Below are 23593 nucleotides of genomic sequence, written 5' to 3' on the forward strand. Positions count from 1 at the left end.
GGTAAAACATTAATTTAGGCTGCGCTTTTATCGGTACTTTATTTTTATGTTACAAACAAAGATGGAAGCAAATCGTATTTTACAATGCAACACTTTACAATACTATACAACAACTTGTGAAATCTTTTTTTTCCCATTAGAGCATTCCCAATGTTCCTCTATCAATTTTCGGCCAAGAGCGTAATATGATGCACCAGGGTACTTAATTGGGGCACTGCCTAGACACTCCTCTCCATTATATAAAATTGCAAACTGAAATCATAATGAAAAATTCGTACGAGAAATGGTAAATATTATTTAATCCCGATTTCTTTTTTTAAATTAACGTATAAAACGAAAAATACCTGTCCCTCTGTAATGGCTCTCAAAGGCTGACTAAGTTTAATTATTAGTTCATTGGTTGAGATCTTGTGAACTCTACAGGGTACCATAGAATGTTTATGTTGAAAACGAAAGTCGCAATTTAATATGTTAAAGTCACCATTCAGCTCCTCTGGTTCTTCGGATATCCAGTGAGGAACTTCAGTCCTGATTAGATCTGAATACAATGCTGGATGATTTGTCCCTTGTACCTAAGAAACATCGATTAATCATTGTAATTCTATTTAATTTCCATTTCGAATTTTAAATTACTTTTACGTACCACAAATATAGCATTAGTCGCTACATTCTTTTTATGTACAAAGACCGCCTCTGAACCACATTGAATTTTCGTTCTTTGTCCAATAGTCCAATGATGAAGACCCATGTGTTTTCCAATCACACGTCCAGTCTCTATGTCTATAAAATCTCCAGGTTTGTCTGGTATATACTATAAATATAGGATTACTTCAATGCTACAATGAAATAATGAAGTTTTTTCTCCTTCAACAATATTGCATGATAGAAGTGTATATTAATACATAGCTGAAATCATTATGTACCTCGGATATAAAGTCTTGAAAATTTCGTTTTCCCACAAAACATATACCCATACTTTCTTTCTTGTTAGCAACTAACTCCAGTCCAATTTCTTTTGCAATTTGTTTAACATTACTTTTCAAGTAATTTCCAAGGGGGAACATAGAGTATCGTAATGGTACTTGAGATATCTGGCTGAGAAAAAGTGTTTGATCCTTTCTTTCATCTTCTGCTTTTAATAACTGAACATCTAAAAGATATTAAATGTTGCAGTATATCAAAGAAGTTATAAATTGTATTATATTCAAATAATATAAATATCCATATAAGAGGAATATATACTTCTATCTGGCTTAAAATTCTCAAGATGAGGTCCAAAACTAGTTCTGACATAATGTCCAGTTGCAATAGCATCAGCTTGAAGCTCGGTGCGTGCAAAGTGGAAAAATTTATCGAATTTAATATATTTGTTGCACAAGATATCTGGGTTAGGAGTAAAACCATTTTGATACTGTTCTATTAAGTAACTATTTAATAACAGAAGGGATAAAAGATTAATATCTGAAAAAATATAAATAAAGATTAAGACTTCAACGATAAAAAAGTTACCTGAAGACATTGTTCCAATATTCTTTTACAAAGTTGACTTGTATAAGAGGTATTTTTAATTTATCACACACCCATTGCGCGTGTTCATAGTCTTCTTCTGTTGTACACCTTCCCTTTTCTTCGGTAACATCCCAATTTTTCATGAACACTCCAGTAACATTGAATCCTTAGAGAATTTTATGATTAATACTTTTAAAATATTATTAATCAATGTGTAATGTAAGACCTTACAGTATTCTTTATATACCTTTATCTTTTAACATAAATGCTGCTACAGCACTATCAACTCCACCAGATATACCCACAACCACTTTTTTAAACATTCTGAGACTGGTAGTTTTTCTAATATTTTACAATAATCAATTTTTATTCCATAAAGTCTATTTCAGTACAATATTTCCTATGTGTGCATCTTCTTTCTGGTTAATTACTTCAACAATTGCCTTAATAAACCTATTAAATAAATGCATATAACATATACATATGTAAGTCAGTATATCACAAAACTAAGATTTATTACATTATTATATAGAATGTACTAAAATGTACATTTACGACTATAAGAATACAATTGCATCTTGTTTTTTTTAGTTAAATAAAGAAACTATCATGTACTCTGAATAACTTTATTTTTATTTGCATGCTATTAAAATACAAGAATTGTAAATTTTTCTATTCTTAAAATTTTTTGTTACAAATAATAATATTTAAACGTGGTTTTGATCGACCAACGTGATTGTACACATATATTCTGCTAAAATGAGATCATGTTTCAAGATTCTCACAATATTCGAATTCATGGTGTGCTCGACATCGTGTTAACCTTAATTGCGTGCGTATTGATTCTTACACGAACACAATCATAACAATAGCATTTCCAGAAGAATTTATAAATTTAGGGATATTGTAAAGGTTGAAAGAAAATACCAGATCGATCACGTGGTGTTGTGTATGTATATTTACATACGCATTTCATAGATACCGATTATGTTTCACGTGTGCAGCGAATATACTGCACTAGCATCACACATTACAACGGAAATGAAATAAAACTTTGATAGGAAATCCTATATAGAAAATATTATGAAAAAAACATTAAATACGTTCTTTGATAAAGAAACAAGGTATATTTGACGAAATGTAGCGTGTATGCAAGCTTTCTATGCATATACATATGTACCATACATATTGAATCTGGGACTACTCGAATAATTCAATGTTTGAATATCTAACGAGAGCTTAAGATAATCCAACCACTTTCGATTTCACTCTATTAAAATATTATATTTCAGATAAAGTTTCACTGTAGTACTTTTATATTAGTTGTGTGCTGTGACTATCTTATAATTATATTTAAAAATGATGTATTTAAGTATTTAAGCATTTTACATTTTGCAATTATATGTATAATCAAATATAAACTGTGCACACTGCTAGCTAATTAATAAAGAAATGTGGTAGACTTTTTCGTAAATTTATAGCCTGTGTAAAAAAAAAATGATGAATCTAAGTGTTATGAGAATTTGATTGAGAATTAATAAATGATATAAGTTCTATTCATGATGTATAAAATTCATGTATTCTACTATTGTATACATAATACTTAAATATACTCAAGTTCAAGCCTTACTGAATCTAGTATTAATTTTAATGACTAAATCTTTATTTATGTTTAAGACAAAGCAATCCAATCTTCTTAGATTGCTGTTTGTAACGCATCCATCGTATCCATGCACGTGCAGTGCACTATTATTTTTTATTATTTTTTTATGATCCTTGCCTTTCAGCTTAAGATGATTTCCGGTTACATCTGTTTAGATGATTTTGTCTTATGCCTAACCCCGACCTACTGTTCTTGGCATCTATTATCTAAATATTATTATTGTTATTATCATTATTATTATTTGTACCTTTCTTTGGTGTTTTGTAAGATATTTCAATCCTCTTCTCTTATTTGCCTCATCGTTTCTATTCTTTGTCCCTCGACTCCTAATAATCTTTCATTTCATACCTCCGACGTTGTTTTACTTGAAATGCACTAAATTCTATGTATTTCTTTATGGTACAGATAAACTTATGAATTCTACGATTAAAATGCAAATATTCGAATGGATAAAAATTTCAGGAATGGTCGCAGTGCCAGTTTCGAGCCTCGCGCGTAGGTCGATGCCCGAAAATCCTCGGCCAATCGACGCGCGGCTCTCTGCTCGGGAACCAGTCAAGCACGTTGACAGATATGCAACGGCTGCTCGCAGGAGGTTGCATATTTCGAATGGCAATTTATAGTGTGCAGAGCAACGTATCGCGTGCTAGTTCCGTTCATAGGATTAGACGAAATTCCGAAGGCGATCCTCCGGTTTTTGAAGAAATGCGCGTTTTTGGTGCAAGTGCAACCCATTTTGCGCAGTTTCCATGACCCAGATTACGATGGGGAGTTCGCTCGCCTTTCGGAACAGCTGTTGGCCGCGCGAACATGTCGGCCGCGGGGAAACGCTTGGATATTTCGTGGACTGCGCGCGCCACTTGGCGGCGAAGCCGCCACAATTTCCAGGGCTGTACCAACAGCCAACCGATTAGGTGTCACGCGATTCTTCAATTTCATCGACGCGATGCGACTTTCATCGGAAGATGTCTGGAGACTAGTTTCCTCGCGTGATTTCCCGCGGCATAGAGACTTTTCACGAGTGAAAACCACCGAAACCGATTCGAAGCCAAAGAAATGGGATCCGTTTCGGTAAAACGACCCGCCGAAATAGTATTACACACGATTTTCTGTGCATCATGCTGACTGGCTCCCGTGTGTCGCTTTTTCTAACTTTTTCCGTTTCGTACCGTTCGCAGAAAATGTTTCGCGCTGTTATTCAAGTTTGCACATACATACACGCATCTCGCTCGGCCCGTGTCAAATCGCCGTCTACTATGGCGTAATTAAAATTCCATATGCTGTGAGAACTACGGATAGTGTACCAGCGGAGCAGAAATCTCGGGTTGTGTGTGGCTTCATAGTTATTCATCAGTGTAATGTATAATGTACTATTAAACGCGAGGTGCGAAATTACTCGAATGAAAGTTTGACGTCGTGTTATTCAAGACTGTGTGCTATTTGTATCGATAGACAGAAACTTTTTATTGTGACGAGTGAATTTTTCAGAATGTTCCCCCGATCGCGTAACGAGCTCGAGTTATTACGATAACGCGTGTGTAAGACAGAAAGAGAGGAGAACAATGGTGAAATAAATAAATAGACACGAGTGGATGTTGGTCGCTTTTCAAAATCGTAACGCGGAAAAGAGTTGTCAGCGATATCGTCCGGAGAGCGTGGTTCGAGCGACAGGCGGTATAGAAAAATACGATTCCGGACAAACTCACGCGTGCGTAATTGTCATGTTAATACGTTTACGAACGATTCCGCCGTAGCGATTCCATTCCGAGTGATTCCGGGCATCGTGAGCTTGGTTCGTGGCGGTTGTAGTGTCCGTGCCGAAGACAAGACCCGTGGCAAAAAGATACCGTAGAATAATCGATGCAGAATTAATGAAAGTTCTGAAAGAGAGAAGTCTCTCTACGGCGAGGGCCAATGCGTGTCACGTATATGCTTTGCAGGAGGTACCCGAGTGGTTGGTAACAGAGACGCTTAGCGGATGAATACGGTCCTGCTTGATCCCCTCCACCTTCCTCATCCCGCTATACGACCAGTCAGTTCCTTGTTTGCCATACAAAATCCAATAGTTTGCCTTGTACCTCGAGAGTGCGAGTATGTCTTTTGCATTTACCTTTTTTCCCGTTGGAAAAAGTGCGGTAATCCATTCGAGATACTCGCGAAAATGTGCATTTTATTAAGTTTGTTTACACACACGACGAGATTTCGACGGTACTGAGAACAAGACCCGGGGAAGAGAGAGCATAGTGAATTCCTGTCGCGAGCAGAGGCCGACCGGCCCGTTAAGGCTTCTAAGATTTTTTGGTCGTGAAAAAACAACGGAGCCGAAGCTTTTGTGCAGAAAGTCAGTTCGGACCCGCCGAGAAATAGGACCGATTTAGAGCGGGCGAGGTGGTGCGAGTGCCGAGAGGTGTACCTCGAGGTGGTTCCTTCGTAAAAGGAACACGGCAGGACGATTATTTTCACTGGAGCTCACGGGAAAATGTGTTATGTATTTACGTGGAATATTGCGTAACGTCGAGGGCCGGGAAGTGTTTGGAAACGTGCAACACTGACAAACCTCGCTTCGACGACTTCACGGGACGGACGGTGCGCGTCCGTGCAGCTGGCTTTACCGGCTCTATTTCGTCCCTCTGCCCCAGCAAAATCCCCTCGCGAGGCCCGACACCGCGATCCAAATTTTACCAAGAAACAAATCCCGACGACCGACCTATCTCCTCCACCGAAGGGCACAACTTTCATCGGCGATTCACCATTTCACCTCGACCACTTGCTCCTGGACACCTCTTCTCTCGATATCACCCTGGTGCAAGGACGTTCAACTTCTTTTCAGATGGAAATTGGTATGTACACATCTTGCACTAGGCTGCTGCATACAAATATCTATTTCCTTTGATCAACCAGACCAATATAGATTCTCTTGAATAGGGCTTAATATACAGTGATCAACAAAAGTGAGTATACACCTTTTAAAACAGGGTTACTTTCTTCAAATTCGATCAAACCACATGGACGTTTTTCCAAACTTTAGAAGGTCTAGTTCACTAGTTAACGTGTGACCGAAATTTTCGCGAAAATTACAATTGTTTGGAGTGACAAGGAATAATGGAAAACTTATGCTTTCAAACTTTTTTGTCTGAGCTGAGAATGAAAATTGAGACAATGCTTTTTATAGATCTTATTAACTTACATACATGCTGAAAATTTCATTGAAATTGTTTGATGCAAGAAGATGCTACAGGCATTGAAAAATATCAAAATCCTCAGTTATCTCTCAAAAGTGGTAAAAAATGGTGATTTTCACTATCCTGTAGCGTTTGTGACTAGGCTCAGATAAAAATGTTTAAAAACGTAATTAAAAGATTGGTTTTTTGTCAGTTCAACTAATTGCAATTTTTGCGAAAACCTTTTTACATATTGCCTAGCAAACTAGTCGAATTCTTCTAACATCTCGAAGAAACTCGAATTGCTTGGTCCGATTTGAGTATAGTTATTCGGTATTAATAGGTGTATACTCGTGTTTGTTCATCAGTACAGATTCCCTTGAGTAGGACTTAATATATTTGGATCTGAAGGCTTGATGTAACTTTTTCTGTTAGCCGAGTGCTCATGTTTTCATGGGTGTTCACTACGAAAAAATTATTTATTTAATCTATTATACAACAGCTATTGATTTTCAGACATTTTTGTTCTGGTGCTAGTTGGAGACCACTGTTACTTTTTATTCAATAAGTACTGCCTTAGGTCTCAGAGCCAAAGTCACTTTTTTGAAGACACGATATTTTACATGTTTACTAATGTTCTGCTCTTTACGACAATGAAAACGATTATATCTCATTTATTTACTTTTAATATAATAAGTAGATTACAGATCTTTGTGCAAAACAGAAATTGTCTGCATCAATTGCAAGACATAGGGCACGCGTATAATTCTTTTCCTTTCTTTAATAACTTTAATGAGTTGAAATCAGTATATCAATATTCATAGTTTCTTAGAAACTTTTCACTATTTTATGTTTCACCTATTCATTTTTATCATAAATTCAAAAAATTCACAGTCTAATAATAAGGGGAAAATATGAAAAGTCAATATCAGTTAATTTTGAAAGTAACAATGTTCAATACGTAACTGCTGTTTTAAATGAAAAGTGTGGCTTAATACGTTCTGACGTAAAGCCTAGACCTGGATTTTTAAGCGCTCAAAACATTAAGACTTTTTTCATTTAAAAGCCATCTTTTAAGGGTTGCGACCTATACAGAAACCTTTGCAAATATTTTACAAGTGTTCCTTACAATATTCATTGTATTTGTCGATTTGTAGAATTCGTACATTATAATCACATGTATTTTCAATTTTCTTTTACAGTAAAGTGGTACGTTCGAGCTAGCCAATACATAAAATCTAATTTTCTCATTACTGAGAGAATACAATATTTGAACAAGATCGTCTACTGCTTTCAGGAAACAATAACGATCACAAGATGCGTCAGAAACTTTATAATAACTTTTGCACTTATCTAATATTCCTCCGAACCGGTGCTTTGTTTTTTCAAAACATTCTTTGAATGTTATCATTATTTATTTCTATATGGAGAAGATAAGATACATTAGAAGTAAGATACATTTCTTAGGAAGTAACGGCACAGGACTATTCTAAATACTCCACAATACAAGAATCCAACATTTTGTCTTCACCTACATATCTATTAATTATCTGTTATATATTTTTCTTCGTAAGCCAGTAACACTATGTCAGTGCAAGGTCATTATAAACTATTATATGAATACATATTATATAGCTACAGAAGCAATAGGCTATAATTATTTTTATATAAAGCTCATATTTTACTCTGTAATTTTCTAATAGTATGATTTTTATCTCTTATAATTTTACATCCTCTAGATTAGATGCTTTAGCAATACTTTCCGTTGTATATATATATACATAAGAAAACTTCTTTAATATCATTTTAAAATATTAAACATTACTGTGTACGTATGAAAGTTGAAAAGAATAATTTCTTATGCTCGGAATATCATTTAATGTTACTTCAGGATGTCAAACAATATTCAAGTACAAATATGAATATGACTGGATTATATTCCAGTCAAAATTACATTTATTTGTATAGATAAAATGAACTGATTTTCCTAATGATATAAATGATCTACAACATCAATCAAATGTATATACAAGTAAAATCAATTTATTGGTAGATAATATGCTAAAAAATTCATTCCTATTTAAAATGTACCTGTAATATACATTACATTCAATTACATGTGCTTTATAATTCATTTTATTTTATTGCATAATGACTCAAATATGAAATATACAAATGGATGCATGCGACAACATGGCAAAGTAAAAATGTACAAGAATAATGACTAATCACAGGAACAAAAATATTCTTATTCTATGTATGTATAACGTTCTACTAACTATTCTTTATTTTCCCAGAAGAATTTTGATTTTTCTCCACTTTTTTGTACAATTATACTTCCATACAGAATGGAGCATCTTTGATGTGAGGTTATATCACGTAAAGATCATTGAATCCTAGTTCGACAAGAATTCTTTTGAGTTTCTCGTACAATTTATTTCGTACAGCAAGATTTTACATCTATATTAATTCGAAAATACAACCACGTGTACAATAACGATTTAATATTATGCAATATATATAGCAGCTGCAGGTATGAGTAATTCAATTATTTTTAACTTGAAAATCGAGCGTGAAAATTTGATCGAATACTTTTGCACCTTTCGAATGTGAGTTCGATAGAAAATAATGTATTTTTAATCGGATAAAATGTACAAATGCGGAGAATTAATTGCGTGTATTTTAAACACATTCAACAATCGTAAATCGAACGAAATCTAAGTAAAAGAAACGTAATGCGTAATGGGTTGGTGTTCGTTCACGAGAAAAATGATAAGTTTTCACCTTATGGTCGATTTTCTGATGACTTTTACGTATCTACGGACGAGAAGTTTCTTCTACGCACGAAGTTACGGGAAAGTGCTCGCGGTGCTTCGGTTTCGTCCGGCTTCTGTCATACGAAGCGCGGCAAATTCGAACGTTGAGAACGATTCTTCAAATTAATGTCGATTTCTATAATGGAATCCGATTCAATTTCGGGGCCATAATTCCGGACTGCGCAAAGGTTCGTTTGCGTGTGCATTGGCTCATGTGGTGCGGATGCGTCGCGTCACTTTATCGCCGTAAATGAAACAATACCGAACACTTTCGAAGCTGCACGAGCTCTTCCGTTTGCCTGTGGCGCGCCAAACATACCTACAACGATATCGCGCAGCTTACGGCATCGTAGCAGACGATTATTTTAGTCAAAAGACCGACCTTTCACTATTTTATTTTTATAAAATTCAACACTTCCAACTTTCCTTGAAACAACGACATTGTAAAAATGCTGAAAAATTTGTTCTCATATAAGAACACGGAGGCGAAAGTATTTAAACGTAATTTTATTCCAGCAATATTTTTCGAGTCACCGGAAGTAGGTAATGAGCTTTAAATATTAATCTTATCGTTTATTAAAACGCTTCCAATTACTATTTAAAGAGTGTCATACTAAAAAGTTTCCCTTTAACATACTTTAGTATTAATTCTCCTCCGAATTCAAATTCAAATACCTCTACAATATTCAAATTCAAATATTAGGAAACACCAATCGTATTTTCATCTACTTTTACCAATATTATCATGCATAGATCTAACTTAATTCTAATTTCTGTATTAAGTTATTTTTTTTTATAAAATATTGTGTATGGATACTTATAGTGCCTAATACTTCATTTTAAGCATGTACAATATGCGCCTGCAGGTGCAAGACTGATTTATTTCCAATAATGACCCCGGGGGGTACATCCGCGAATATAAGGTAAAAATGTGCGTTTACAGGACCACTATCTCTCGATTTGTAGCATTTCCAATGTGATCTGCAATGAAACGCGTTCGCGGGCTGGACGAGGTAGCATCACCAGCAGCAGCAACATTAAAGCACTCGTCAGTGAGTGCAGGAAGTGGCTTAGGTGGCGGAGGAGGTGGTTTGGAGTATCATTCAAGCAGTGGAATAGGCGTTGTTGTACCTGGCCAAGCAGTTCGATCAGTTACTTCGAAAGAAATGCCGGGAAGTATACAATTCGGAAGTGCCCAAGCTCAACAGCAATACACTGGAGCAATTGTTGTGCCCACCGCGGCTCCGTCCCCCATTAAGGTGCGTTACCCTTATTATACCGACGACTATCACTAAAGTAATGACTGATATCTTTTATATTCATTTTTCTAAATTTTTTTTCCTGTATTTTTAACCCTTTCCTTAGTTGTTGATGAATATAAAATTTTGATCGGAACTATAATCAGCATACAGCGAGCACTTAAGCTCTACAAGCTGAGAGACGACTATTGTTACCTTTCGTAAGGAGAGGGTTAATTTTTATATTTTTTTTTATTATCTCCATATAATTGTTCTTCGCGGAATACAAATATAGAGAACCCGATGTTGCGGCGAATGAAATTAATCCGCTTAAAAGCGAACCGTCGAATTAAATGTCCGCACGGTATGCTTTTGTAATTGGCGCGTTAGTAGATTTGGTTTCGTAACGTAATTCCCGTCGTTTGATCCGAGTTTGTTTAAACATACACACACACACATACATACAAGTTTTGAAATTGTTGTTCGTGATACAGTATCTTACTAACGCGCTACCCGTTACGTTGTTTTGTGTTGTAAAATTATGGTCAATTTCGTGTGTTCAGCTTTGTTTTAATGATCCGATAATGCTTTGTCCATGTCGCGAATATATTTTTGCAATTGTTGTGTATGTTTTTTCCAGGGAAGTGGATCTGCAGGACTTAGTACTACGTGTAGCAGTAGCAATGTAAATACTGGTGGAGGGTTGCATAGTGGGATAGGTGGTGGGAGTAACCATAGTATGGGTTCTCAACAACCTGCACCAGGAACACAAAGTCAAGTTCACAGCCAGCAACAACCAACAATAAGGCACAAGGTTCATATTTAAGTAACATGTGATATGATAACAATTTATGAATAATGAAAATTTTCAAATCTCCTGGTACCTTTCTGATTACACATGTAAAGATATATTCATGAATCTAGTATCTAAAGCTCTGCGTACAGTAATTGGAATAATGATAGGGTCTGCTGTTCAAATAATTATCTTTATCCCACATATTATTCCAGTCACTGTATAACGTTTTTTGAGTTTTCTGTAAACGGAATCTCATAGAAATGTTATTATTCCGTTTGTAGGTCCACTCTGGCAATGTAATGTCACTAACTTCTACGCCGCCGGGCTCTAGTCTAGGTGGTGGTAGTGGGTCCCAACAGTTTCAGAGATTAAAAGTAGAGGATGCATTGTCTTACTTAGATCAAGTCAAGTACAAATTTAATGATCAGCCACAGGTATATTTCAGATGATACTAACAGTAACGTTTCCTGCCTTCAGAAACTTCATCAGTTTCACTAACTATATTGTTTCCTTGATTGTAGGTGTATAATGACTTCTTAGATATTATGAAAGAATTTAAGTCGCAGAGTATAGACACTCCAGGAGTTATAACACGAGTGAGTAATTTATTCAAAGGACACCCCGAGCTTATCGTTGGTTTCAACACATTTCTTCCACCTGGATACAAAATAGAGGTGCAAGCAAATGAGCAAGGATACGCTTTTCAAGTATCCGTCAGTATGCCGAGTCCCACACCTACCCTGTCGCAACATTGCACTGTCAATGTTGGTTCGCCTCCAATAGCGAGTCCACCGACACAACCAGCAAAAGCTCCCCCCGTTTTACAAATAATGCACGGGTAAACTATTGATATTTTGTGACTCGTTTTACTGGTGTATCATCCAAAAAATTAATAAGCGATTTTTCCTTAAACTAGGTCTGGGAATATACACCAATCTCACATCTTAAATAACAATTCCAACAGCAGTTTAACAGTGCATGCACCATCACCACCACCGGTGCAGACGTACAACAATTCACATGTTAGTGCAGCACAAGCTCAGGCTGTGAGCCAAGCATTGAGTCAGGCCCAGGATGGTATAGCCACTAGTGGGCAGACACAACAAAGCCAGCCAGTTGAATTCAACCATGCAATCAATTATGTTAACAAAATCAAGGTTTGCATCCAGTCAAAAGAATAAAGCAATGCTACAATATGTGAAACATTTTTTCATTTTGAACATTTTTTGTTGAAATCTTAGAATCGTTTCCAAGGCCAACCGGATAAATACAAACGGTTTCTAGAAATTTTACACACCTACCAGAAAGAGCAACGTAATTTAAAAGAGGCTGGGCACTTGGGTGGCACGAGTGGGTCCGGTGGGACAGGTAGTGCGAAACACTTAACGGAAGCAGAGGTTTACAGTCAAGTTGCCAAACTGTTCGAGAACCAAGATGACTTGCTTGCCGAGTTTGGACAGTTTTTACCGGACGCCACCAATCAACAGAGCTCACTGGTGAGTGACACAGAACATGCAATGCTCACAGCAAGGACAAATCAGAAATCTGATGCGTCCATGCTGTGATCAACATCTCCCCGAATCTTGTCTTTATACCGGCGAACTCTGATTGGTATTAGTCTGTTATGTTTCAGAGTAACAAGACTGCTACTGTTAACGATCATACTACAATCGTGAAGAAGCCTATGGGACCTAAGGTACCCTACAACAATTCGGGAAACATATCTCGGGAACTTCGGGAGTCCAGCGGCACTGGCACAGTGGAACGTGAAAGTCGCGACCACAGAGATCGTGAACGAGAACGGGACAGGTCTGGCGTGCGGGACATCAACAGTGTGCAGAAATTCGTGCACAACACGGGACAGTTAAAGAGGAGTCCGTCATTCTTGCCTTCTGTAACAGCCGGCAATTCTCACCACATACAGCATGGCCCACCACCATTGAAGAAACACAAAGTGTCCTCCATTCGCGAATGCGTTACCATAGCAGAGGCTGGCAAATATGGCAGTTTGAACGACTATGCGTTCTTCGATAAGGTTGGTAATCTCTATTTGCAAGTATTCGTACTTAATTTTAATTGTGGGTGTCAAAAATTACTTCAAGGTCATGTCATTAATATTTCTGTATGCATTTGAATGTACTTTCTAGGTTCGGAAAGCGTTAAGGTCTCAAGAAGTATATGACAATTTTCTGAGATGCCTGGTCCTATTCAACCAAGAAATAGTTTCCAAATCTGAATTAGTGCAGCTGGTAACACCTTTTCTTGGTCGCTTTCCTGAACTGTTACGGTGGTTCAAAGATTTTCTGGGACATTTGCCCGAGTCTTCGACTGCCACTACAACCAACGCGTCCAGCAACATGAACGTTGAAGCGTTACCAAATAACGTCGTAAGAAGTCATCAAGACCGTCCTCAAGGTGATCTCGCCATGGAGATCGACTATGCGGCATGTAAACGTCTAGGAGCGTCGTATTGCGCGTTACCAAAGTCTTACGTTCAACCAAAGTGTACAGGCAGAACGCAGTTGTGTAAAGAGGTTCTCAACGACACATGGGTGTCGTTTCCGACTTGGTCCGAAGACAGTACATTTGTAACATCGAGGTTTGTATTTCTGTTGTCATGTACAGGGTGTTCACACTTTTCTAATAAAGTCCATTTTTCAATGACCAATAAATGCGTGAACACCTTGTGTTTACTTGTATCTATGGTGAATACGTATTTTACATAATTCTTTATTGAAATTAATATAGGAAAACTCAATACGAGGAATTTATCTACCGTTGTGAGGATGAAAGATTCGAGCTGGATGGTGTAATAGAAACAAATGCGTCCACGATCAGGGTACTCGAAGGTGTTCACAAGAAAATGAGTAGAATGAGCCAGGAAGAGCTGCAGAAGTTCAAGCTCGACGATTGTCTCGGTGGTTGTTCTCCTACGATTCATCAAAGAGCCTTGAAGAGGATATACGGCGACAAGGCTGCCGATATCATAGAAGGCCTTAAGAGGAATCCCGTGGTGGCGGTACCTGTGGTTCTCCGACGATTAAAAAGTAAAGAAGAAGAATGGCGGGAGGCTCAAAAAGGTTTCAACAAAATCTGGAGAGAACAGAACGAGAAATACTATTTGAAATCCCTGGACCATCAGGGCATCAACTTCAAACAAAGCGACGTAAAGGCGTTAAGATCTAAAAGTTTATTTAATGAGATCGAGACATTGTATGACGAGAGACACGAACAAGTGGACGATGGCGCCGGAGACGGGCAAAATAATAGCGGTCCACATCTTGTGCTACCCTATAAGGACAAATCTGTTTTGGATGATGCAGCTAATCTTCTAATTCATCACGTAAAGCGTCAGACGGCCATCCACAAAGAGGACAAGCAACGAATAAAGCTTTTATTGAAGCATTTTATACCTGATCTTTTCTTTCATCCACGTCAAGAACTCAGCGACGATGAGAGAGACGAAGACGGTAAGTAAAGTTCTTTAATTTGTTCTGTGTTCCTTTTTTTAAAGTATGTACATCTGTTGGACAGATCAAAATTTCATATTCTTTTTTAATGCTACTAAATTAGACATTTTGATTGTCGGCGCTTCTAGCGTTAAGAAAATGTATTTGATAAAATGATGCCATACGATTCATATGATTTCAACAGATGAAAAAGAAGACTTGAATGTGGCAGCGTGTAGTAATTCTCAATCAGTGACAATGAATACTTCGCCGTTGGGTGGTGGGCTCCAAGCGAATAGGAATAAGGCGCCAGTGTCTCCAATTCCGTCTTCCACGTCGATTAAAACCGAACCAGACATTAAATTACCCATCCATGCCTTGTCGAATGATCCCGAGGAAGCGTACACACTCTTCATGGGTAGTAACAATTGGTACCTCTTCTTGAGGTTACATCATATCCTCTGTGAAAGATTAACAAAGATGTACGAGAGGGCTGTCGCACTTGCTGAAGAGGAGTCGCGGTACAAACAGCAACGGAAGGAGAGTACAGCTGTTGCTTTAAGATTAAAACCCAAAAGTAAGTGATACATTGGTTCTTCATGTGCAAAAGTATAGTTTAGGATCCTATGTAATAGGACTACTATTTTTATTTCCACCATGTAGGGGGGAGGGGTCCCTTGTAATATATTTGATGCATTTAATTATAAACTAATGTAATATATTTGATACAGACGAAATTGAAATCGAGGATTACTATCCTGCATTTTTGGATATGGTTAAAAATGTCCTAGACGGTAACATGGAGAGCACCGCTTACGAGGATACCTTGCGGGAAATGTTTGGAATCCACGCGTATATTGCCTTCACGTTAGACAAAGTTGTAACATATGCTGTGAGACAAGTGAGTATACATCTTTCGTATTTTTGAATATGTAGAAGTATATTGCTTGGAGGACGCTAATCTTCAAACGAAACTGTGAAATGTTTAGTTACAGCATTTGGTTTCGGATCCTATATGCCAACAATGTATGGAATTGTTTCAACGAGAACAAAGACAACCAAAAGAAAGCAATGGTGCGGGTGGTTTATGCGCTACCGCATACATGAGACTTGGTGCAGAAATGGCGTATCAACGTAAAGCTGAGAAAGCCATGGCAGATGAGAATTGTTTTAAAATATATATAGTAAGTATATAAAATTAATACAATTTCTATTAAATGCTAAGCCTAGTTTTTCAATAAAAAGACATTTTTTTGACTGCCTATCCGCAATTTAGAAGCATGCATTGGATGTGAATAAAATTTTGAAAGAGTTTTACTATGCAGGTAATGGATGTTGCGAAAATATAAATTTTCCTTGTTACAGTATAAAAAGAACTGCAAAATGACAATGGAATTATTGGATACGGAAGGTGATGAGGCGATGGACAACAGTTGTAGGGAAAGAGAAAGGGAAGGAGTTACAGTATCTGAAAAATGGTCTACGTATGTTGAGAGGTTTTCTGCTCCAGCTGGTCAGACTAGTCCGAAAGACACCCCCACCTTAACAGACAATGAGCCGACAACCAATCATCCTGTGAGTAACGACCAGGCAGCAAGGGGGGGGAGGGGCAGAAAGCGCAAGAACACTGACATTAGCAAGAAGGTATAGGATCCACATCCCTTTTCATAAATCATTGCCAACGTTCAAGTTTACGTTCATTCGTACTTTGATGTCTGTGATTGGAGTTGTACCGTTACCATTCAGTGTACAACTAAATGTTCCAAAGAACGAAAGTTTCTTATCAAAACTTTCTTCTCTGTATTATTTCGTGTGATCGTTATTTGATACGTAAAGGAGGCATTCGTGAATCTTCAATTATTATTCCACAAAATCAGTCTTCAAATGAATCTTTGTTGACTTCCTTACAAACGAACAAAACAGAAGAATATTTTAGAAATCAAAAAATGTTGCAGCATACATATATATGTGTATATACGTACATATGTATATATATATATCATATATCATATATATATATATATATATATATATATATATATATATATATATATATATATACATATGAGATACATACGTATATATACATATATGTATATGTATATATCTCGGTTGTTTGCTAATACGAGGAAGCTACATATGGTCATGATCTGCTATCACCAACGCTTTATTATGCGAATGAGGTCAGAGCACTGGTTCACATACTTGTCGTTGCATAGAAATCGCAGAAGTTTGTATACATATAAACAGAATGAACTAATATTCTTTTAATCGCAGAAAATGAAAAACCGGAGGTCATATATATTTATTTTCGTAATATTTAAGGAGATAAGAGAAGTACATGATTTCCATCTCAGTGCGTCCAACGTGGTGCTGTAAATTAAGTGAAAATTCTCGCAAGATAGTGCACTACACAAACGAAATCCCTCATTTTTTATTCTATATAATATATTCGCTCACACTTTTGGTGTGTTTGCTACACCATTAGACGTTATATAACGAGTTATAAATTATATTTCTATATTTTAAATATCAACTTATTATAGGACAACGATAATCTGAGTAGTAATTCTTTCAAATTTCCAATACTGAAAATTGTCAAAAGCATTCACAAACATGCTACCGCTGTTGCTGTATCGATCGTCGATTTTCTGTAATTGCTTTGCTTCATCGTTTTTTTTGTACGATGTGCACAGCTTCTAAGTTGACTTGTTGGTCCGTGTAATCATTCTCCAGGATTTTCCTTTTCGATGTGGTGATATTTTTCTTTTATTCGGTGTTATTATTGTTATATGCTTTTAGGGTCGATAAGTATTTAAAATACATTTCGATGGTTGAGCGCACGATGTTTGAACTAACACTAAAGTTCTATGTTTTTTCTTGTTTTATTTTTGTCTATTTAAATTTTATCTTAATATTAATATTTATTTATCTCGTGGTTATCCAAGGACGTTCTTGTTTATTTTATATTTATGTTTCTAAAAATTAATTTTATTCATCCTGATACGCAAGGAATCACAGAAGCTTTTAAAGCTTACAAAGGTAGAGATTTCAAGATTCATTGAAAATGACTTGCTTTCATGTTGAAAACATGATAGACGTGAAGTGAAATTAGTCAGGTCAACGAAGTGAGAACAAGGAAAAATTTTATGTGTACATTAATCGTACTATCCATTATCGTACTATCTCCGTAATTGCACACCTCGCGCGTTTCATTAGAAGAACAGAGGCTAAAGCTAAACTAGAAAGACGTAGTTGTGGGAGTGAACTAGTAGTGACAAAATAACGTGTAACATGGATCGAAAAAAATGTACAAACGAAGCAGTTAAGGGGACACGGCATACACAAATGAAGTCATACGAGTAGTGCCATAATGAATTGTAAAAAAAAAGAAAATTACATTAGTTTAAACGAACGTAACATTTGATATCGGTCAATTCTTAATGTTTCTTTCATTTTCATCACACTTATTAATTATAACTAGATAAGATCGTAATTCCTAGAATTTATAAATGAGATAGAATTTAAAAAGGAATGTAAATATTTGATATAAATTTGTACATATGTTTTTTGATACGCAAACATAGGTCGTCTGGTAGTGTACATTACGAACTTGTAAAATTCTACTATTCACTGTCATATTCGGATCGTTAGTGAAGCCTTTGGAAATGTAATATGGATATCGACTAGCGAGCACATATTACATCCACGTCACATTCTGTCCATGCAGTAGTTCCAGTCATTACAGTTGTTCATCTTTCTTCAGTCCAACAAAATTTCTCGTCGGAAACAACAAATGTGAAAAGACGATGCATAATTACCATGGCACATAACATTGCACTTCAATGCACTTTGAGCACATTCAAACGGATAAGTCATACTTTCTCATGAATATCCGATAAGATCTTTATCATCCAATTGGGGTATGTTAACAGTACATTTAACACGTTGGCGACCAACTTGGCAGTTACAAAAATTCGATAAAATTAAAATTACTTATTTAATGATACAAAAAGTCAAGAATTTATTATACTAATTACTCTGCTCAATCTATTAGTGCAGCTATTATCACATTGGACGAATAATTTTCTTATGGTAGTCACCGTGTTAAATTCTATAGAACTTAGGTGTTGAGATCATTTCTTGAAATGGTCATTGATGACTTTTGGTCGAATTGGATTAATTGCTCATAAAGTATAAAAGTTACTGCAATATTTTTTGTTACGTTCTCAGGACCAAGTTGACTGGTTTGACGAATGTGACAGTAGCAAACTAGAACTGGAAATACTGTATCATGGCGTGGATCAAGCGTGTTCCTGGCTCAAACTGTTACATCATTGTGAATCATGTATTATAACTTATAACACTTTGCTGTGTATATATTAATGTAATAAGTAGCGAAGCAAAGTTTATATACTGTAGCATGTAAATAGAGAGTCACTTCATTCACAGCTTCGTTTGTGGCACGTAACAGTATAAAACGTCGATATCTTATGGGAGACAGTTCGAATATTTGCCAAAGGTTTCACGGTTTCAGCTCGTTTCGGTTTAATGCAATTGCTTTCGCACGAGAAGGTCCTTTTTTTGGTACTCCTAAATGAATTTTCATTTGTGTAATTTTATATCCTTCCCTCGAGGGAAGTACGGAGTTCTATTTTGGAGATATCAATCATTTTCAGTGATAAGAATTGTTAATAATTACAGAGTTAGCTGGTGTGTCTGCCTCGGTATCGCCGTCGAAGTAATTTTGATTGAAACGATCACTCATTACTTGCTATAGGTCTCGACGATTTTGTGAGCTTGTCGATTTCATGTTTGAAATGTGCTTTTTTTTTTAAAACAGAAATAAAACCTATGTCACGTTTAACAAATCGTGTTAGGTGTTCTTTTTAACAAGTCATTGATAAAATGTCCTGCTAATTTTATTGTTTGACGTCGAGATATATGTTTTTATATATTTTATTAGGCAACAGGTACTCCGTTTCTTAGTTTCTCTTCGTTATAGTGTTTTGTACAGTATATATATTACATATACTTTTGTGACCAGAGTGAATTTTCGGATGACAGTGTCGCAATGTTGTTTCCTCCATTGAGAAAAAAATAACACCATCGTATTTTGTACAAAATGTAAACATGCATTTTTCTCACAAAGCTCTGCATTACGGAATTTTAAGCGCTATATATATATATGCATATGTATATATATATATGTATATATATATACATAGAAACAAAGAGAGAGAGAGAGAGAGAGAGAGAGAGTTCCACACGTACCACCGTACGTGTAATTTATATATATTTTTCGTTCGTTTAAACAGTTGAATACGTTTTTATTAGATAATGTGGCATAGAATTTCATTAATTTAACGATATACATATGCATATATGTAATTGTTGCCACAGATCATCTGATTTAAACGTTTACTGTGACAATTTGTAATATAGTTTCACCTGAGACACTATGAGGTCGAATGTGCAGACAGATTTTATGTGATTGTTATAAGCTCATATCTCCGTTTTCACTTTACGCAGTGAATTTTAAACTCTATATATATATAAGACATATATATATATATATACATAAATATATATATATATTTTGTAACTGTAATCTGTATATGAAACAAATATACATATAATGATAGATAACAATAATATTGTATAGAAGAGAGATATTGAAATACATGAACAATGCTTTTAAACATTATTGTCTAACATCATTTTGTACCACTAAATTTATTACTTTGATTCTCCATTTTTTATTAAAAAGATTAATAACAGTGCTTTGCCTGTGCTGTTTGCGAAAAACAACAAGAAACTGAACCGAGAATATTTTTTATTACTGTTACATTAAAATATCTGATGATCATAAGAATTTAATTCAGATGTCGAAATTTTATGTTTATCCTCATCTGATTTTTTTTTTTTTTGGTTTTAGATATTTTCTTATTTAGCTCCGATTTGTTCTGCTTATTATTATTTCAATATTTTACCACGTTTGTTTGATTATTGAACGTTGAGAAATATTGAGAGTAATATATCTCTTTTCTAACACATCTATACTTGAAAAATAATCAAGTCTACAGCTTACTATTATTAAACCGTTTAACAAGTATTATGTTGATACTTTTCTCTTTTTTATGCTTTTCATATTCATATATTCATTGGTCATAAAAGAGTGCACAAATATCATAAATTGTATTCGACAAAATTATTTTTCCTTGTGCTTTGCATTCAATTCATTAATGTAACTCTAGCATTGTTTTATTATTGTTCAATATTATTGATATTGATACTAAAGTTAAATATAATTTTCTATGATATTGTAATTATTGTTAGCTGTAGCAATTTGTTAACATAATACCGATATTTAGCAAAAACAATAGACAGCCAGTTTTTTTTTGGAATTATCGTTTTAAACATTTTTGCTTTTTTACACAAAGAAATACCTGTATTAATTATAACAATTTTATGTTAACTCCTTCTGACCTATCCATATAATTCCAAATTAATTATTGGTAAACTTTATTTATACAATGAAACCTCATTGATGTATATGTGACGAACTACATGCTATTGTGCAAATAAAATCACACAATGGCAAGTAACATTTAAAAAAGAATTGAAAATAATAGAATCAAAAATAAATAAATATTGATTCCATTTTTTATTGTAATTTTTTTATAAGTTTGTTCCAACTAATACATAGACATTTTTTACATAGAAGAGGAAAATGTTTTTGTAAACTTAATTATATTATTAATACAATTTATTTGTATATTTCTTCTAGATTTTATCATTTTAAAATTCGATTAATTTTTATTACTTGCAGAAATGGAACACGAAATGATGCTTAAAAGCATAAAACAAAATACTTGCACAATGCTGTAACAAATTTTTAAAAAATTGTGCCATAAGATTTTTACATTAAGTATATGTACTAATGTTATATTTTATTATAGTTCAGCGGATAATGTTATTAATATTTGTAATTGCTTCTTAACAATTTTTCCTTTTAGAAAAAGTAACATGAAACGATTGTTGTAGATGGATGGAAGTGGTTGGAGTTCTTTAGGCAGAATCTTGGCAGGACGTAAGCCTGTATTTCTATATCGTAATGTAAGACAGTGGAGGAAAAGGGCTGCAAGAATGATGTCAGCATCTATACCTAACACTAACAATCCCGAAAAGGGTGCAGAGTAAGTATTTATGAATATATTCACTTATATATACCTTAATCTTTGTTTTTATATTTTTCACTAATCATTACGTTCTGTTCCAGAGCAACAGACAAAGATAAGGCACTTGATACTGTAGATGCACTTCTTAAACGACCTACTGGTTTGAGATTAGCAGATTCTGGGGATACTTCTGACATTATTAACTCTGATGAAACCCAATGCAGATTCAATCCCAATAGTTACCAAATGCTTTATGTTGCTAGCAAGGAAGCATTCCTTTACAAACAGAACTCGTTCAATCGTGCCAGAGAGGTAAATTTCATCATTGTATTCTCTGGAAATTATTGAAATTAAAGGATGGCAGTTGTGCAACTTATTGAGCTCTTCAATGACTTCTAAAATTTTATTAACATATGAAGATATTTTTAACAAGTATTTTTTTTTTTAATAGTGCCATCCAGCCGTGACGAAACACTTAAATTCGAAGTTTCACCAGTGGTTGGCGTCCTGGGCGTCTAAAAATGTTGCGGACATACAGCATCGGTTATGTCAAGACTGGTTAATGGGTCGTTACGAGAATTTAATTCCTCACAAGACACGAGTGATCACAGACAATGACCAAACTAGATCACCTTACCGACAATACAATCGTTATCGAGTCGAACGCTTGCAACCTGACCTTCTAACGGAACCATGTGTATAATCTTACATCCCTTATAATTTCTTTATTATTCTTTGAGAATATATAATTATTACTGAGAGCTCGTTTCGATAATCTCGTATTCGTGGAAACTTTTTTGTTAATAATTAGATAAGAGAAATAATCGCGAATCGAGGGCAAAAATGAGACTGATTCTTCGCCCGCGTTTCGCGTTTACGAACCACTATAAGAACGTCTTGTTTTGCTGATAGAGATCATTACGGCCGTAGATAATAAAATGATCGAGAAAGAATCATCGTTCTTTGTTACGCTCATTGCAATCGACTACGGCAAAATAACGTTCGGTTCTTTAATTGTACAGGTACGGATAATGGTACGATGCCAATGGAAATATCGCTGACTCGTTAAATTACTATTTATATAAAGATTTACAAAGATTCATTATAGTTATAAATATGAAATTCGCGGATTGAACGTTAAGAACGATATAGACATGTGATATTTCCAGTTGTATCGGATATAAGCTTGTGATCAGGTAATATAAGATGATTAGACGTAACGTTTTTTTTCTACAACGACTCATTTACCATCATATTAGGTATGCATACTTCAAGTAGGATTTTACATAAGAGAGTAAAGTTAGAAGAAAACTTTTGATACTTTATGTAATCTTAAACAATTTAGACAGGATATATACTACCTTAACGTAATTATTGAACGTAAGCGCAGATCGCAGATTCACTCAGTTTTATTTCATCAAATATTTTATTTTTGTACATTTGTGAGATTCTTACTAAAAGTATTAGATTCCGTTGTCAATTGAAACTTTTATTTATAGCGAAACAGTAGAGAGTTTGAACAGATAATCGTATGCGTTTAAGCGCGGATCAGAGCAACTTATTGAAAATTGTATACCTTGTTGAAACAATAAAAATTTTACGAAGTCTTTTCCATACGGGAACATAGTGTAATAGTTTTTGCAGCTTTTCTGGTAATGGAGGAAATTGTTATCCGAAGCACTGTATGTACAAAACAGTTTTCGTTAGAAGTTTTTAATAACTTACTTCTCTTATTTTATCGCGGACTAATCGAAATCATTCTTCACGGAAAAAAAATTGT

At 35.2% G+C, this 23593-nt stretch overlaps 2 protein-coding genes across 10 annotated transcripts; one reads left to right on the top strand and one right to left on the bottom strand.

Moving 5' to 3' along the window:
* Positions 1-20: 20 nt before the first annotated feature.
* On the bottom strand, positions 21-4466 carry LOC117222514 (mitochondrial tRNA-specific 2-thiouridylase 1). 5 transcript variants are annotated; one of them, XM_033474253.2, is made up of 9 exons: positions 4342-4466; positions 3420-3592; positions 1757-1962; positions 1510-1675; positions 1243-1427; positions 924-1150; positions 644-811; positions 345-572; positions 21-252 (listed from the first exon to the last, which is right to left on the bottom strand). In XM_033474253.2, the coding sequence occupies exons 3-9, from the start codon at positions 1830-1832 to the stop codon at positions 103-105; spliced, it is 1200 nt and encodes a 399-aa protein (XP_033330144.2). In that variant the 5' UTR covers positions 1833-1962; positions 3420-3592; positions 4342-4466; the 3' UTR covers positions 21-102. The 5 variants fall into 5 exon arrangements, with proteins under 5 accessions (XP_033330144.2, XP_033330145.2, XP_033330143.2 ...); XM_033474254.2 differs by lacking the exons at positions 3420-3592; positions 4342-4466 and adding an exon at positions 2437-2679; XM_033474252.2 differs by lacking the exons at positions 3420-3592; positions 4342-4466 and adding an exon at positions 2295-2679.
* A 1405-nt stretch (positions 4467-5871) lies between these two features.
* On the top strand, positions 5872-23435 carry Sin3A (SIN3 transcription regulator family member A). Of its 5 annotated transcripts, none has more exons than XM_033474236.2 (17): positions 5872-6012; positions 10116-10408; positions 11028-11201; positions 11465-11617; positions 11705-12021; positions 12100-12340; positions 12425-12679; positions 12802-13218; positions 13331-13782; positions 13932-14653; positions 14838-15209; positions 15364-15533; positions 15622-15816; positions 15998-16276; positions 21680-21831; positions 21915-22125; positions 22265-23435. In XM_033474236.2, exons 2-17 carry the CDS (start codon positions 10136-10138, stop codon positions 22514-22516), a joined length of 4635 nt encoding a protein of 1544 aa, XP_033330127.1. In that variant the 5' UTR covers positions 5872-6012; positions 10116-10135; the 3' UTR covers positions 22517-23435. The 5 variants fall into 5 exon arrangements, with proteins under 5 accessions (XP_033330127.1, XP_033330130.1, XP_033330129.1 ...); XM_033474239.2 differs by having other exon boundaries at positions 15998-16207; XM_033474238.2 differs by having other exon boundaries at positions 12817-13218.
* Positions 23436-23593: the final 158 nt, after the last annotated feature.

The sequence above is a fragment of the Megalopta genalis genome, chromosome 4 (assembly GCF_051020955.1).
Source record: "Megalopta genalis isolate 19385.01 chromosome 4, iyMegGena1_principal, whole genome shotgun sequence".
Classification (NCBI taxonomy): domain Eukaryota; kingdom Metazoa; phylum Arthropoda; class Insecta; order Hymenoptera; family Halictidae; genus Megalopta; species Megalopta genalis.

Bases quoted from the DNA above. Each gene is read 5' to 3' on its own strand.
- LOC117222514 (XM_033474253.2), bottom strand. From the start codon at position 1,832: ATGTTTAAAAAAGTGGTTGTGGGTATATCTGGTGGAGTTGATAGTGCT. The intron at 1,151-1,242 runs GTATATATTCCT...AATATCTTTTAG, and splicing joins GAATTTTAAGCCAGATAGAA to ATGTTCAGTTATTAAAAGCA. The intron at 812-923 runs GTACATAATGAT...CTATATTTATAG, and splicing joins TTCAAGACTTTATATCCGAG to TATATACCAGACAAACCTGG.
- Sin3A (XM_033474236.2), top strand. From the start codon at position 10,136: ATGAAACGCGTTCGCGGGCTGGACGAGGTAGCATCACCAGCAGCAGCA. The intron at 11,202-11,464 runs GTTCATATTTAA...TTCCGTTTGTAG, and splicing joins AACCAACAATAAGGCACAAG to GTCCACTCTGGCAATGTAAT. The intron at 13,219-13,330 runs GTTGGTAATCTC...TGTACTTTCTAG, and splicing joins ACTATGCGTTCTTCGATAAG to GTTCGGAAAGCGTTAAGGTC.